At 41.5% G+C, this 16,646-nt stretch overlaps 2 protein-coding genes across 6 annotated transcripts in view; both read right to left on the bottom strand.

The window, feature by feature from the left end:
* Positions 1-1,289: 1,289 nt before the first annotated feature.
* On the bottom strand, positions 1,290-5,410 carry edn1 (endothelin 1). The gene is made up of 5 exons (XM_079829446.1): positions 5,128-5,410; positions 4,583-4,736; positions 4,296-4,439; positions 3,929-4,024; positions 1,290-2,294 (listed from the first exon to the last, which is right to left on the bottom strand). Exons 1-5 carry the CDS (start codon positions 5,186-5,188, stop codon positions 2,156-2,158), a joined length of 594 nt encoding a protein of 197 aa, XP_079685572.1. The 5' UTR covers positions 5,189-5,410; the 3' UTR covers positions 1,290-2,155.
* Positions 5,411-7,971: 2,561 nt separating this feature from the next.
* Positions 7,972-16,646, bottom strand: part of hivep1 (HIVEP zinc finger 1) — a gene marked incomplete at its 5' end in the record, with an annotated part of 86,356 nt that continues 77,681 nt past the window's right edge. For 4 of the 5 annotated variants that reach the window (XM_079829482.1, XM_079829483.1, XM_079829484.1 and 1 more), the window contains 6 exons: positions 7,972-9,774; positions 10,028-10,572; positions 11,372-11,473; positions 12,064-12,239; positions 12,333-12,469; positions 12,601-16,633. In XM_079829482.1, coding sequence (XP_079685608.1) covers positions 8,614-9,774; positions 10,028-10,572; positions 11,372-11,473; positions 12,064-12,239; positions 12,333-12,469; positions 12,601-16,633 — 6,154 coding nt within the window. In that variant the 3' untranslated portion in view covers positions 7,972-8,613. Of the gene's footprint in view, positions 9,775-9,865; positions 10,573-11,371; positions 11,474-12,063; positions 12,240-12,332; positions 12,470-12,600; positions 16,634-16,646 lie in introns of all 5 variants that reach the window. The other variant, XM_079829485.1, reaches the window with a different exon arrangement.

Below are 16,646 nucleotides of genomic sequence, written 5' to 3'. Positions count from 1 at the left end.
TGTTGATGTACTGTATGTCAATGTTTTTAGTTCTAATATTCCAACCCAACAAGCGTAAGCTTTTGACGGACATAATAGCGTGCATAAGGGGTGAACTACACTCTAAAAAATGCTGGGTTAAAAATAACCCAAATTGGGTTGAAAATGGACTAACCCAACAATTGGGTTGTTTTAAGCAAACATTTGACCCAACCGCTGGGTTAAAACAACCCAATTGCTGGTTATTTTTAACCCAGCATTTTTTAGAGTGTATACATTTGATATTTGGGCAATTATAAAAAGTGCTGGAGATGTTCAAAAGGCTTTTTGCATATTTCATTATACTTATTTTACAGAATGAAAAGTTTATTTTGTGGCTTACATAAATTGCATATTAGACTGACAGCTGTCACAAATTAGTTTTTTGTTTTTTATCAGGTGGTTTTGATAGTGAAAATCACATTTTAAAACTATTGTTCAATTATTAACCCGTAGCAGAGTTTGACTCATATATAGTATATAGTATAGTATCCCTCAAGACCAAAATCTGCCAAGACCTCACACCTGGAGTCCCATACAAGTGCTGTCTTAAAGTTTGAAGAATTTGAAAAATGCAAATCGAAACCGATAACTTTTTATCTGCAGACTGTAAAAGAAATATTTTTCAAACGACATTTTACAAGGAAATACTATTTCAGTCTTTCTCCTTGAAAATGTCGTGTTTAACTCTTGTTACTTGCCGTTTCTTTGTCATTATTTGTAAGCAGTGTCAGTGAAAATCCTACACCAAAATCTTTCTGTGTATGTAAGATTAATATTTGAAGGTCTAATCTTTTGGTGTGTAGAATTTTTACAAACTGTAAATGAGAATTATTTTCTGTTGTCTTTGTTTCTGTTTTGGATCCAGTCTTCTTGTTAAGATTAAACTCATTGTTTTGGTATGTATCTGTGTCTAATGGATGACAATTTGTCACCATATCCAGTTTGCTTCACCATCATCTCTCATGTGCCTTTTTCCGCACACATTGAAAGCTTGCTTTCTCTGCACCTGTTTAAACTCTAATGTAGGTGATGAGGCACCAAACCTACATTCACATAACTACATCCAACTCACTGATCCGTGTAATTCCTGCTGCTTTTGTGTTACGCTCATGCACGCTTGTTTAAATTGCTTGTTTGTGCTTTGCAAAGCATCCTTGGGTTCTTTGAAAAAGCTATATTATTATTGAAAGTGTTTACTGTTTGTTGGCTTGTCACCACTTTTGCTCATAAACGTATCATTTTAAAAGACAAAATCTGCTCTCAAAAATGTGGCATCACCATGGCACACATCAGACCATGGCACTTTTACTGTGTACTATGGTACTGAGAGATTAAAATGGTTACATATTATACCATGGTACTTCTCATCATATATAGAGCTGGAGCACATGAAAATTAAATGATGCATTTCAGTGGGATTTAAACTAAATGAGCGGAACAATTCACAAAACAACTGAAGTCGTTTAAATAATGCCACATATTTATTATTACTTAAAAACGGTTACCACAATAATGGCAATTAAATATTATCATTTCATAGAAATAATAACATTGAGAAAAATCTTATCAGCCAATATGGCTCAATTAAAGATATTTAACATAAATGTGAAAAATAACATTTCCATTGATGCATTGACACAATTGCAGAGCTTCATTGTTTTACAGTGTATATAGTCCAGTAGCAAGAACCAGAAGCGTTCTTCCACCAGAGTCTTTGGCTATCACACAGTCCACAGTTTAATTTAGTATTCCTCCTGTGCAACAAGTATCTTCAATGCAAAGTCTTTAATCTGGAGGACGCAGTGGCTTCTCCGACGAATTATCACCAAAAGTTCTAGAAAAGTCGGCAGGTAGAGGTTAGTCTTGATCATTTGAGGTTCGGTTTGTTTCAGTCAACATCTCCATCAGAGGTTTGATTCTTCTCCCCGTTGAGCTCCAAACTGATGCTGACTCGCCCCGAGGTTGGAGACCACGTGACAAACACCGCAATCCAAGACGGTTGCATCTGCAGGTATTCCAACACACCTGATGACACCCCGACTGCATGACGTGTGCAATGAAGGAGCAGAGAGGAGCTTCTTCTTCAGGTAAATCCTGTAGTGGGTCAGCGAAGCTCAAAAGCTGAGGTGGATCTCTACGAGGCAGCGTTTCCGGATGTCCTCGCTCGTGGCCTGTGGTGCTGCCTCGCTCGCCATTTCTCCAGGAGAAAATGGATGTTCTTGACGGCCCTCACCCTGGAGAGGACATCTCCAATCTCTTCTGTGTTTTTCACCCTGTAGAAAAACAAAGCAATGAGGTCAATCTCACAGCAAACACAGGTGAAAAATCTAACCAGATTTACCAGGCAAGCATTAGTTGTACGACTGAAATCAGGTGCTCGGAGGCTTTGAGAATTGAGGGTTTAATACAGACTGAAATGTAAGATTTCATATAATGGTATAATAAAGCTGAATCTTCAAAAAACTATTTACTTTCAAAGTTAAAGGAATCGTTCACTTAAAAATGATCGGTCACCCTCAAGTTGTTCCAAACCTGTATACATTTCTTTGTATAGAAGATATTTCGAAGAATGTTTGTAACCAAGAATGATCTCACCCCCCTATTGACTTCCATAGTAATTTTTTGTCCTACTATGGAAGTCAATGGGGGGTGAGATCTGCTTGGTTACACACAAATTCACTCTAAAAAAAAAAGGTTCTATATGGCACCAAAAATGGTTCTTGGCTTGTAATCGCAGGGGAACCTTTTAAAGTGCTATATAGCACCAATTTTGGTGCTTCAGTGGTTCTTCAGTGGTTCTTCAGAGGTGCTATATAGCACCTTAGTCAAAGAACTGGTGAAGAACCACTGAAGCACCAAAATTGGTCCTATATAGCAGGGGTTTTCAAACTGGGGTCCTCCAGAAGGTTCTAAGGGGTCCCTAGAAAATTTCAGAGAATAAAAAGACAAAGCAAAAATGGATAAAGTCTACCGAATTTTCTACCCGTTAAATCTCATGTTAAATCTAAACGTTTCTCTCCTTTCTTGCCGTAAACATACTTTCCAAAATTGTATATGTTAGCTTTCTAGTGAGTTTTTCTCACTATAGTCCTTTATCTTGCTCACTGGGGTTGTAAGGCAGTATTCTTAACGCAGTACCTAAGCTGCACATACATTTATTGTGAAAGTTGCTTATAAAAATACGTTTTAATTGAACATTTCTTCTTCGAGTTTATACATCCAACATTAAGTATAGCCAATTTAAGTTTGGAATATTGTATTTATAATGTCACACTTACTATTTATCTCAGTTTTTTCATACTAACAAATATATAGATGGATTTTAGGAAGGGGGTCCCTCATACAAGGTTCATCATATTTGGGGGCCCTTGCTATAATAAAGTTTGAAAACCCCTGCTCTATAGCACTTAAAAAGGTTCCCCTACACTCTAAAAAAAAAGGCTCATAATCATTGGGGAACCTTTTTTAGTGCTATATAGCACCAAGTTTGGTGCTTCAGTGGTTCTTCAGCGGTTCTTCAGAGGTGCTATATAGCACCTTAGTCAAAGAACCGGTGAAGAACCTCTGAAGAACCGCTGAAGAACCTCTGAAGAACCGCTGAAGAACCACTGAAGCACCAAAATTGGTGCTATATAGCACTAAAAAAGGTTCCCCTATGATTACGAGCCAAGAACCATTTTTGGTGCAATATAGAACCTTTTTTTTTTTTAGAGTGAGGGCGAGTAAAGGATTTTCAATTTTGGGTGAACTATCCCCTTTAATGTTTTCTGTCATGAAAATGAATGACAGGTTATTCGTCGCAGCCACAGGAGACATCAATCTTACGGAGGCTTGTAATTAAAGCACACAATTATGAGAATGAGAATGTGCCGCTTGATTTGTTTTCAGTCTATGAGGTTTGTCTTACCGTCTAATCTTTGTCTGTTTGTCTGCCAGCTTGTGTTTGCATTGCTTCTCGGCACAATCGTGGCCCTGGGCGGCGTGGATCGCCTCGTCTTTATACCTAAGAAAGAAAGTTCAGCAGTCAATTCCTGAACGAGTCTGATAAAAGTCCACAAATAGAAATGAAACCTGTTTCTGCAAGTTCGTTAAGTCATGTAGTGACAGATATTATGCCTGTACGTTAATACTGAGGTTGCCACACACAGCTCACTCTCGAGAAAACAAGCGTGTCCAAAATATTTTTTTGGTGTCCTTGAAATTGCTGTAAAGATTAAAACTATCTGGCTTTGAAATATGACAGCGTTCAACTTATTTGTATTCAGTGTACTCACCGTAACGCGTTGTTCGCTTGACAGAATGTAGAGCATGTTTTGTCTTTGCTATCTGCACATTTGCAGCGTGTCTTGGGCACAACAGGTTCCGTGACTGAGCGCTTCTTCCGTGGAGCGTTTCCAAGTCCATATGACACTGTTCGCCTGGGGGAAAAGAAAAAATAGTTAGAAAACAAATGTAGTCATGCCATGATGCATGAATCACGCTATAATGATTTACACATTTATTGTACATTCACAGGTCATTGATTCAGATTTGATAGCATAGGCACTCAGTAATGACTTACTCTGGTGTGTTGACCCATATTATGTCCAGGTGGCAAAAGTAGACACACTCTTTGTCCAGAAAACTTGCACAGGAACATCTCTTAGTCCTGGAGTGGCGTGCAGAGACAGATGTGTGTGGTTCAGTGCCATCATGACCCAAAGATGCTGGAGCAGCTAAAAGTAAAAAAAAAATAGGTTGAATTCATAAGCTATTGCTACATAATGATTTCCACTTTCAAACATGCAATGTGATTTTTACACTCCTAAGTTGCACAACCCTATGTTTGATGGACTGGAAAATCTGGAATTTGTCACGCTCAATTAAAAATGTCATTGATGCTCAAACATATTGCCAACAAGAATAATAATAATACAAAAAAAAAAAATGATATGCTGTTTAAGCAATGTCATATAGTACTAATAATTGATTTTATCTGGATCCCTGCATTTTTCTATCTCTATTTCACACATTTCAGCTTGTTTGATCACAATAATAGAGTAAACTATTTAAAAAGTAGTCAAATAATATATACCACTTATAAATACTCTTAAAATAAGTACATACCAAAGTCAAAAAATCCAGATGACAGCATGGACAACACTGGAAAAATAATCCTCAAATCCATTTTTTTTTATCTTGTGGCACAAAAGGTGATAGTCCAATAAATTCGCAAACAGTTTAAAAGCCTCAGTTGTTGCACTATTAAACTGCAGTCTTCTCAATGCATCATTCTGGAGTCTCGAGCACACAGTACAGGAGCGCTTATATACTCGCGCTCTCCGCCTCCCGCCCGCTCGCTCACGCGAACACAATGCTGTTTGTTAATAGTCACAGACAAGCAACGTGTGGAGCGAGATAAGAACTTTGTATTCCTGAGATTCCAGCGGGATGGAGACGCCGAGCGGTCGTTCGGTGCCAAGTATTTATGGTAAGAAAGATGACTTACAGGGGTAGTTTTCACACAGAGCAGTAGAGGGCGCGCGAGTACAGACTACCCATGCAAATGCACCGAGACTCCAAAAGAGGTTTTCTAATAAACACAAGTAATGTACATTCCACGAATTATTTGTATTATATATTCGTAGACCAGGGTTAGTTACGTTTTACGGAATGTTTCTCAGTGACGAAATAGTTTTTCGCGTCTATGCAAAAATAACATGACATTTTCGTCGATATTGCCCAGAAAAAATGGTTCCTTGAACATGTGAAAACAAAATCCCAATACTGAAGCACTCTATATGGGGTAAGTTGAACCTGCTATTAAACAGAATGTGTTTTCAGCACAGTTTAACTAGTAAATCAATTATAAAACACAAAACTGGCCGAGCTTCAACAGTAATTTCATTACATCTCCATTCACACAATTGTAAAAATTGGCATGAATATATCAGTGAGATAAAAATAATTTTCACAGCTTCAGATGTAGAAGAGAATCATGTGGGTTTGCCTGAATCACTTTAGGTTTGAAAAGACTCACTAAATGGATATGGTACTAGCAGCGGTTCGGAAACTTTAGCCTCCAGCCCTTTCCCTGCCCAATGGAAAACCCTGTTAATGGAAACTCATGCCAGTTTGTGCTCACAATCACCTAACCCTCCACCCGCTCCAAAAATGTATTAAAGGGATAGTTCACCCAAAAAAAAAAGACATTTTTCTCATTAATTTCTCACCCTCATGTCGTTCCAAAACTGTTAGTGTTTCGCTCAGCTTCGGGACACAAATGAAGATCTTTCTGTCCCTCTATTGAGAGCTACGCAACTACCACTTTGATGCTTCAAAAAGTTCATAAAGAGATTGTAAAACTAATCCATATGAATTGAGTGGTTTAGTCCAAATTTTCTGAAGAGACATACATGATGAACAGATTGAATTTACACGTCTTTTCATCATAGAAAGCGATTGTGTCTCTTCAGAAAATTTAGACCAAACTGTTTGATTCATAGAGTTTTATGATCTCTTTATGAAAATGAAAATTATGTAATTAATTACTCACCCTAATGTCGTTCCAAGACTTTTGTTCATCTTCAGAACACAAATGAAGATGTTTTGATGTAATCTGAGAGCTTTCTGTACTTTTGACAGCTACGCAACTATCACTTTGATGCATCAAAAAGTTCATAGAGATCGTAAAACTAAATGAATCTAGTCTAAATTTTCTGAAGACACAATTGCTTTATATGATAAGCTCCATATGAATAAAAGCCCAAATTCAATCTGTTAATCATATAAATGTTCATCGTGTATATGTCTCTTCAGAAAACAATTCATATGGATTAGTTTTACAATCTATCAAAGTACAGAAAGCTCTCAGATTTAATCAAAAACCTTTTTATTTGTGTTCTGAAAATGAACGAAAGTCTTACTGGTTTGGAACGACATGAGGGTGAGCAATTATTGACAGAATTTTCATTTTTTGGGTGAACTATCCCTTTAAATATTACAGCACAAAGTTTCCATACGTGTAGCTTGTTCATGCTTGTTCCATCTAAGACAGAGAATTAGGACAACAATAAAAGCTATCTATTAAGATCAGGTGAATATGGATGCTGCATTAAGGATAATTATGGAAATATGCGGTTCGGTTTTTCAATGTTGCTCTCCTCAGGCAAGGGTGGCATTGAATACAGTAATAGTTTTCCAAATATTCTGACATTGCACTCATAGTCAAGGTTAAGCCTCACCTGTACATACAGGTCGTAACGATGATTGTTCTCTTTTTCCTTCTACAGAACAGCGCTGATGTATTGAGATCAGCACATTTACCAATGATAGAAAAATGATCTGTTCAATGAAGCGATTTAGATTTATGGTCAAATCAAGGAATGGCATTCCCATTGGGTGCAGACTAGTTTAGTATGCACAACTGATTTTTACTCACTCACTTTGACTAAATTCACAAGGTTTGGTTGGACTGAATGTTCAGAGCCGTTTCCAGAGAGTCTCACCCACTCTCATGTTCTTCTGTGGGCTGGGTAACTAAGCAACATCTTCCCCCACCCCACCTTCCTGCATGATGCACCCTGTGCTCCAACGCTTTGCCCGCAGTGACACGACCCGTCCAGCAGGGGACGCTGTCGAGTCAGTCTTGGCGGACTGCAGCGGCAGACAGCAAATGCTGTCAATTGAATGAGTCATTCCGGGGCTGTAATGAGAGCTTTTGCTCCAAGCCTCTTGAGACAAGGACAATGTCACAGTTAATAATCCTCGTAAAGGAGCTGATTGGTGACGTCATTTGCTGGCCTCTCCAAGCTCCTCATTAGTGATTTTAACTGCTGAATAATTCTAGTGCCTTGGAGAGCCCCGGGAATAACCCTTTCTACGGGGTTGATTAAAGGAGAAAAAAGACAGCAAATCAGATAGCTAATTACACCGCTTAAAAAGAAAAAAAGAAGACTTCAGAGGCATTACTGCACTTGTAAACAAGGTTTTACTGATACTGTCGATATTATAGATACAGCAAATGTAAAGCCACCATTTTACTCATACCTATGGACTTATGGAGTTCAAAATGGGCACCAGGTGTAATATAATAAATACTTGACCACAACATCTGTGCACAGGAACACTGACCCCCAAAAGCCATAGAAATGTTTATATAATCAGTACAACATTAATTTCCCCATCAATTTACGATAGACATAAAACTTTTTCAAAATGAAAACATTTAAAAATAAAACAAATTTCCTCCATTCTTCTTTATCTTCCATATCAACTTAATAGGCAACTACTAGATTTATAAGATATTATATACAGGTTTCTAAACGTGAAACTCCAAAAGGCACAATTGTCTATACAACATGTACAAAAAGAAAATAACTGTCTGGTGCTGACAAAAGAGTACAAAATAAAACAATTGGTCATCATTTATGATTGCACATACATTATGACTGTCAGAAAATGTGCTTTTAGAGAAGGCTTGCAGAGCTGCAAACCCCCTGAAGTGTTTCAGTTTTACAAAGTGACATAGTTTTACTAAAAGAGGGAGAAAGATGTGGAAAGAGATGGAGAGGAATTCATAGGCAGGAAAGAAAGAGCTTTTTATTGGGACTCTCAGGTAGCTATGACAAGTCTATCCTCATCATCACTGGAGGCTTCATTGTAGTCATCAGTCACTGGCTGTCTAGAGACAGGTTGACGTGGCTTCGCTTCACTAGCCCCACCTGCTGTTGCCTTGTGTGCGAGATCACAGCCTTTCTCATTAGAGGACGAGGGGGAGGAGAGCAAAGATGGTTGTGGTGGTGTTTTTGGTTTTTCCACCATGGCTGTAGTCTTCTCTGTGCCCCCTGTATCCTTAGATCCAGCACTAGTGCTGTTTTGAGAGACCTGCTTCGCCTCTGTGGATGGCTTTGCATTTGTAGGATCATCTCCTAGTTTGGCTGTTGGAGGACTGGCTGAGGGAATAGTTGCTGGTAGTGATTCGGCAACCTGTGCTGGTGGAAGTACAGATGCTACACCCTCAGGGCTACGTGGCTTGTCCTGGGCTGCAGGGAGTGGGCTGAGAGCTGAGAGAGGGCTGAGCGATGGTATAAGGGCGGGCAGGGCAATGTTGAGAATCTGCAGGCCAGGGATTTGTCCTGGGGAAGCCGTGCTGCACTGAGGGGTGGGGCTAGCTGCCAGCACCTGCACTCCTAGGGTGGCATTTAATGGCAGACTCTGTTGAGGCACCAGCTGGGTGGAGTTGGCTAAACCCACCACACTCAAGGTCTCCAAACCCATAGGCTGCAGGGCAGTCTGGGGAGCACCAAGTGTCTGAAGCCCTGCCACTTGGCCCAGAGGGAAACAAGGCAATACACTACTGACTGGCTCCTGGACTACCAGTGGCTGGGTCGGAGAACCCTCTGGCCGGGGCGAGGTATTGGGGCCAGGGAGGGGGCTGCCAGTCTGCCTGTGAATAACGCTGAGTGCTGGGATGGTTAGCTGGACTGGCCCGGCCTGTATGGGTACAAATGTGGAGTAAGCAGCCAAGCCAGCGGGAACAAGTTGGATGCCACCCACTGGTACCATGCTGTATGGGGAACGAGGAGGCTGTTGGGAGTGCAAAGGCAGGTGGCTGAAGAGATGAGTAGTGGCTCCTACTCTGTGCTCGTGGATCGGACCTGCATTTGGAAAGTGCAGGGGTCCCTGAAGAGGGTCAGAAGAGGTCTGAGTACCACGGTCGACGTTGGCATTGCACTCACTTGGATGCTGGGTAATGCTGCTCGGCACTCCATCCTGTTGAAAAACAATGTTATGAATACTTTTATCGACACTGCCAAGCAACACAAAATTGCAGTCACTGACTACCAGTTAAAATTCTATTCACCTTTTCATGCATTCAAAGCAGTTTTGCTGGCGTGCCAGGCATGCGAGACTCAAGACATTGGAATGCATATGGGGTCTGGTACTGGTATGGGGTGAGGTGTACATGTAGAGAGGAAGGGATGTACGACGAGAAAGACAATGATTGCGAGGACACGGGTCTCACCTGGCCGAGCTTGGCGCCCTTGCCTGGCACTGGGGGACTAGGGGGAACGTCAAATTCAGGGTAGTCGATGGACATCTGCCTGCAAGGCGACACTGGGCTCATCATGTGTACGGAGTCAGTATCAGAGGTCTGGGATTCTGAGGCAGGGGCGGGGTGGGATGTGAAGGAGGTGGGACTAGGACCGGGGCTGGAGCAGGACGCAGAAATTGACATCTGTCTGACCAATAAAACTGGGCTCATCATAGCCACAGACTCTGTGTCTGAGTTCTGGTAGTCTGAAGCTGGAGGAGGCTGAGGTTGGGGAGCCGGGGTTGGGTTCGGGCTGATGGACATTTGAGCCAGCAGAGAACTAGGAGCTGTGTCGGCGTGGTTAGCAGGAAGATGCTGTGGGCTTGCAGAAACAGAAGGTGTTGCAGAGAGGCCAGACTCTGCCTGACTGTCCTCCTCGTCCTCCTCTTCCCCATCGTTATCTTCATCATCTGGGCCATCAGAGTCATCACCATCCGAGTCCTGTCTGTCAGCACTTCCTGCTCTTCCTCGATCACCTTAGGAGGGAAAAACAACTTGATGAGCAAAAAGAGCAGGAGGAATTGTAATCGCATAGCTATAAAAGAGCTTGGTTCTACTTGGAAAATTCTCCTTGGAACTAAAATTTTTCACAGACATTCACAAAACCATTTCACCAGTGTGAAATGTGTGACTAAGGGATAGTGTGACCTTTTTAGGAATCTTTAAGTAATCTTTGGTCTTTCAACACCTGTCACATTCCTCTAGCTTTTACATGTACTGCATAGCATAATAAGGAATGATAGATCTAGAAACACCCCTCTCATTATATAGGGAAGACATTAACACCTCAGACCACAAAAGCAGCCTGTGCTTGACAGCTTGTGTGGAACTGTGTGAGAGGAAAACAAATATGCTCTCTGTAACTGAGACCAGAGAAAGCTCACAGCTTTTCTCTCTCTCTCTCTTTCCTGCTAAAATTAGATGCTGCAATTTCCTCGCAGTAAACGCTGTGTATGCCGCCCACATGCACCAAGAGTTAACAAGGAAAAAGACTGCGTTTAGAATCTCTAATTAGACTGTGGCATTGCCATTGATCATCACTGCAATAGAACATAGCTAGAGACAATCCACATTTAACAGATGGTACTATTATTAGTAAACCTATTAATGGTCAGGTTGAGTCTGTTGTTAAAAATGACTATGTAATGATGTAAACAAAACTATAGTTTCTGCTTTCTGAGTTGGTTGGTAAAGTGTGGGTCCTTATGAAATTAACTCCCCTATTCCATACCCATTTAAGACTTATATTCTCAAAAGCGCATGAAAGACTTCTACCTGAGTCTTCTGCGTCCTGGTCCTCAATAATACCCACAGCAACTCCCATTTCCATGCACTTCTTGCTGTGGGCTTTGGACTTCATGTGCTTGGTAAGGTTCCCTATGTGGATAAAGGGAACAGAGAGGTCACTCAGGTGGGAGGCGGATGCAGGGCATGGGAGTGGTTTACATAAGCATGACATGTTCCCAAGCACTAGCTCTATGTAATGGGTGAGTAACTGATAAAGAAGTTCTTAAAGGAACGTGGGCTGGTCTGACACTGTGCTGTTCTGCAGTGCAGCGTGGGAAGTTCAACTGTGATGAATCATACTGGCTTTTTTTAAGAGAACAGGCACAATCTTCAAAAAAAAAAAGGCAGGTAAGAGGAAAAAAAAAGCATAATAATTTCCAGCCATCCCTAAGAATTATCTAAATTACCTAACCGTTCTCAAAAAATACATTAAATTAAACCTTTTAAGTTAAAACATGTTTAGATTTGTCCTTGTGCAAGTGTGAGTTAGCTATTTATGATGGTATACATGAACCCGAGTTTTTTATGGATTAAAATTAAGTTTGTTTTTTAGTATCTTCTTTTTGTTCTGTTCATAATTTTTTTTAACAATAATTGCCAATTGAGGAAGAAAACAAAATGTATAGCTGTGATAAATGTATAATCATAGCTTTCGAATCAGCCTTTCAGACTGAACCCACCTTTAGTCTTGAAAGAGAAGTTGCAGTGCGTGCAGTGAAATGGACGGATGTCCGAATGAGTACGGATGTGTTTCCGCAGCATGCTAGGTTTCTTGCAGCGAATTCCACATTCCTCACAGATGTATTTTCCTCTTCCCCGTCCCCTAACATACACATACTCCTCATTCGATTTGAAACTGAAAATATACCACAAATAGCACATCAAAACACAATTTCCTGTTAACTATTTAGAAAGAAGTGGGGTAAGATAAATGTTAAGATTTACAAACCCTCCATCAAAGATCTTCACTCGTTGGGGTTCAGATTTGGAAGAGTCTCTGTCTGACTCTGTCTGATTAATTGATTGAGTCTCTGGTTTTATTTTTCCACTATTCTCAGTTGGCACAGACCTTTGCTGAATCAAAACCTGAAACAATACAAAATACAATAATGTGTTAATCAAGAATGCACCATAACAAATGCATTAAAAATGTAAAATAGCAACCAATATAAAAGCTAACTGTTAAAGCAGCATCAATCGAGTGAAAATGCTATTACTTTTGGCAAGATGTCCTTCAGCTTCCCAGAGTAGGTCAAGATGTCGGATTTCAAAGTTGTTGTTTTTGCTTGGGTGTAGTGTATTTTCTTGGATGTCTGTTTGGAGTCAAACAAGGACATAACCACTTTGGTGGGAAGCCCCAATGGATTGGGATTGTTTGGGTTTACTACCCATGCAGAGTAGGCAGAGATCCTCTGGTCTGTTTGCTGAATGTGGAGAGATTTCCTTTTCATGAGAAAACACCAGGTGAAGGTTGTAGCTGTTTTCAGACTGGGGAAAGACAGGCGATGGCTGTCTCTGGTGTTGACAACTGACACAGAAGAAGCTAACTTCACTTGTCCCTGAAATGTTGAAGGCCTCAGAGCAGATTTCGATGGAGACCAGCGCTGCTCCTCGGGTTTCTCTTGTGGCTTGAGAGTGGAATTCTCTGGTATGACATAGCTTTGAACTCCAGGTGAAGAATGTGTAGCAGATGTTGTGGTAGGTGTTCTACTCCCCATCTCCTGTTCTCTGACCTCAGTTGTTGTTATCTGGGATACTGGTAACTGGGTGTTCTTTTCAGCTTCAGAAATATCTGGCAATTGTTCTGGGGCATCAGTCTCAATTGGGCTATCCACTGGCTCTGTTGTACAGACCTGTCTAACCAGCATTAACTTCCTCTGCCTGGTCATTTCTGACATCTTTGAATTTAAGTAGTTTAGAGATCTACCATCAGTGAGACATGCAGCTCCGTGCTCATCTTTAGCCCGTTTCTGTGTCTTTTCCATAGCAATGTCAAGGCTGTTGGCAGGGGAGAGCATACGCTTACTTGAGGCAGTGGATTCTTGGGGGCATAAATTTGCAGAAACCAGTTTTTGTGTACAATGCAGGGAACCAAGGGACAGGATGCTTTGCTCAGCAAATTGGTTTTGGTCAGTGGTTTTCATGTTGTTTTTAATTTGTAAAGCAACAGACCCATGTTGTCTGTGTGATTGGATTTCTGGTCCAATCTTTGAATTACTGGTCACATGAACCGTAGGAAAGTTGACCTTAGAAACTGCAGACGCAGGTGCAAGGGTGTGCTCATGGGTGATTAGAATCTGTGGTACAGGTGTAGATACTGGCGTTATATGAGATGTATCAACTTGTGCACCAGCAGGCGGTACAATTGGAGGCTTATTGATTACAGCCTGATAAGCAGGTTGTGCTACATAGACATTTTGCATTCCATCATTTGACTGTGACACTTTAATTTCATTAGCAATTGGTATTGTTATCACTGGCAATGCGATCTGCGTGCCTTGTACACCTGCTAAAGAATGTGTCTGGCCTGTTTTTAGTACGGGGCAATTCATTTGGTATTTAGGTTCAAAACTCTTCTGATTTTTTTCATCCGAGCTCTTCTGAATGTCAGTCTGACCAGCACCCATATTGACCGGAGGTTGCATGTGGCATGCTGCAACCCTTGAGGTCTGATGCCATGGATGTGGAAGTCCATGAACTTGGGGTTGTTGGGTTTGGCTTCCAAGGTTGATGCTTTGAACCATTTGCTCATTTTTCGTTAGCGAGCCCTCTCCGGAATGTAGGACAAAGGACTGAACAAGTACAGATGTGTTCAGATGTATTGGTCTAGGTTGGGACCCAGAGCATTCATTGGTGAAGGGGACTCTATGGATGGGGGGAGAATGTTTCACTGCCAGTTGAGGGTCTGGTGCAATCTTCAAAGACATTTGACGTACTAGAGGTCCTCTTCTTCTTTCAATGAGAGGCACCTGGGTAGTTGGAGGACATTGTGAAGTTTTTGGCAGGGCAGTCTGCATTGGTGAGAAAGGCCTGCTGGGTGACATGCTGCTGCAGTCAAAGGATTTGCTACGGTAGTCGCATGAAATTTCCACTGATGACTGAGTGCAGCTGATCTGTTCCGAGGTAGCGCGTCTCATCATGCCTGGCACTCCAAGCGTGTTGTTTGCTACAGGGATCCCTTGAGCTTCTGGTGGCTTCCCAACAATATCAGCCCTTGATGGGCTGTCCGATCTTGGTGGATCATCTCTGTCAAAAGAGGCTGAAATACTAGAGCACCTTGACAAGCTACTATCTCTACTGAGGCTACGGGAGAGACTTGACTCAAAGCTGGATTCGCCAGAAGAGTGTTCCATTTGAGCAAGTCTGATGCGCTTTTTCTTTGGGGGGAGTTTTTCCGTCGGCAGTTTGGACAAGCTCTCACTCCTCTGAGGCCAGTTGAATGTATCTGCAGGTTTCTCTGTTGATTCTACAACTTGAGTTTCATGATCTCTGTCTGGTTCCTCCGTTACTAAAATTTCAGGGACTTGAATGTTGTTCTGCCGCACAAGCCGTGATTGCTGTACAGGTGTACCATCACTGGTAATGGTAAAGGTTTGCCTATTATGAGGTTCCAACCCTTGGCTGGCACATTTAGGTGTAGACATTCTGTCATGGTAACTTTGTGAAGAAGAACTCACTGCAGCCTCTGTATGGCCTTTTACAGAGCTCTTTACGTCCTTTTCCACAGGATCAACTGGAGATGACCTGTCAATGGACTCCGATGTTTCAAAAGAATTTGGTCTGCTGAGGGAATTGGTATGTCTAATGACTGAAGTTCCACTTCCTTGTCTCTGGAGGTCACTTCTTTCTTTATTTGGTGTGCTGATCTGAGCCTCTCTTATTGGAGATAGTCTTGACTCTTGTGATTCTGCAGCTCTACCAATTATTTGTATTTGTCCTAAAATAGCAGAGTTACTTAAAGATTGGGTATGGTGAGAATAAGGTTGCACTGTCGAACCTGTAGAGGTCTGGCAGGAGTCAAAACTTCTTGAACATGGAGGAGTGGTCTCAGTTGGAGATTGGTCATCATCATCTCCAACACTTTTAATTTTCCGTCTTTTTCTTACCATGAGTGGTTGTTCTACAATGCCAGTAATTGCTGCATTTCTGTTCAAATGAGGCTGCTGAATTCCACGTCCAAATACTTCTGGCTCAATCTCTCTGGCATGCATAGGCTTGTTTTTTGGACCATGCAGTTCGGAACAATAAAACTTCTTGTGATTTTCAAAGTTTTCCAGTTTTCTGTAACGGTTACGACAAGTCTCACATTCATACATTGTCCCTTTGTTTTGCTGGGGCTTTCGGTTTCTTTCGGTTGCATGCTCAAAAGACTTACTTCTCAGCTCATGTGTAATACTTGGTCCATGATGGCTCTCATCCATGGAATGAACTGAGATAAGAACATGACCATCATTTGTGGACAAATCCTCAACTGCTATCTGCCTCACTAGGGTACGAGTATGTACAGCAGAATTTGGAGTAGAGGGAGCTGAAGAGAATACATCATCATTTAGTGAGCTAATCTTGTCATCAAATGAATGACAGATCCTTAGTGGGTGAGGCTGAGGGGTTAGATTGGGGAAGAGAGCTGACTGACCAGGTGTGGTAGGCATTGAATTACTTCTTGTAATTGGTAAACAATCCATGGCTGGATACTGAGGTGGTACAGAAAGAAGAAATACTGGCTTTGATTTGTCTGTAGGAGTGAAAGGAGATTTTGGTATGTCCGAGTTGGAACTAGATCTTCTTACTGGTGGTTTTAGATCAAACTGAAAAGAGTCTTTAAATATGTAGGATTTAGGGGAATCAATGCTACCCCTTCGGGAAAGGGAAGTTCTTCTGGGTTTGACACTGTCTAGTTGCTTGTCATCCACAACAGCCTCGTTGTCTGAGATCAGTTTTGAAATGTGCTCCTCAAGAGATAGCGCTTTGGTTTCCAATGGAGGACGCATTTGTCCAGAAGGAACTCGAGGCTTATCAATAGATGCTACATGCATGACAGTTGCCACAACTGGGGAAGGAGAAACGTGCGGGTATTTTGTAATGTCGGCTTCTGCTGGGGGAGTTATCTTAACAAAAGGACTTGGGGGACTCATAGCTTGATCTGCACTCTCAGAACGTGAAAAGTAGCCAGAGTCAGTGCTTCCAAGACTCCGAGGACTTAGCAGGCACTTGCCTTGTGGCTGTTGAGAGTAATCAGTGGCTTGTTGCCTTTGTAGCTGGG

Source organism: Gobio gobio (genome assembly GCF_949357685.1).
Source record: "Gobio gobio genome assembly, chromosome: 11".
In the NCBI taxonomy this organism is placed as follows: domain Eukaryota; kingdom Metazoa; phylum Chordata; class Actinopteri; order Cypriniformes; family Gobionidae; genus Gobio; species Gobio gobio.
This window is presented reverse-complemented; position numbering and strand designations above follow the sequence as displayed.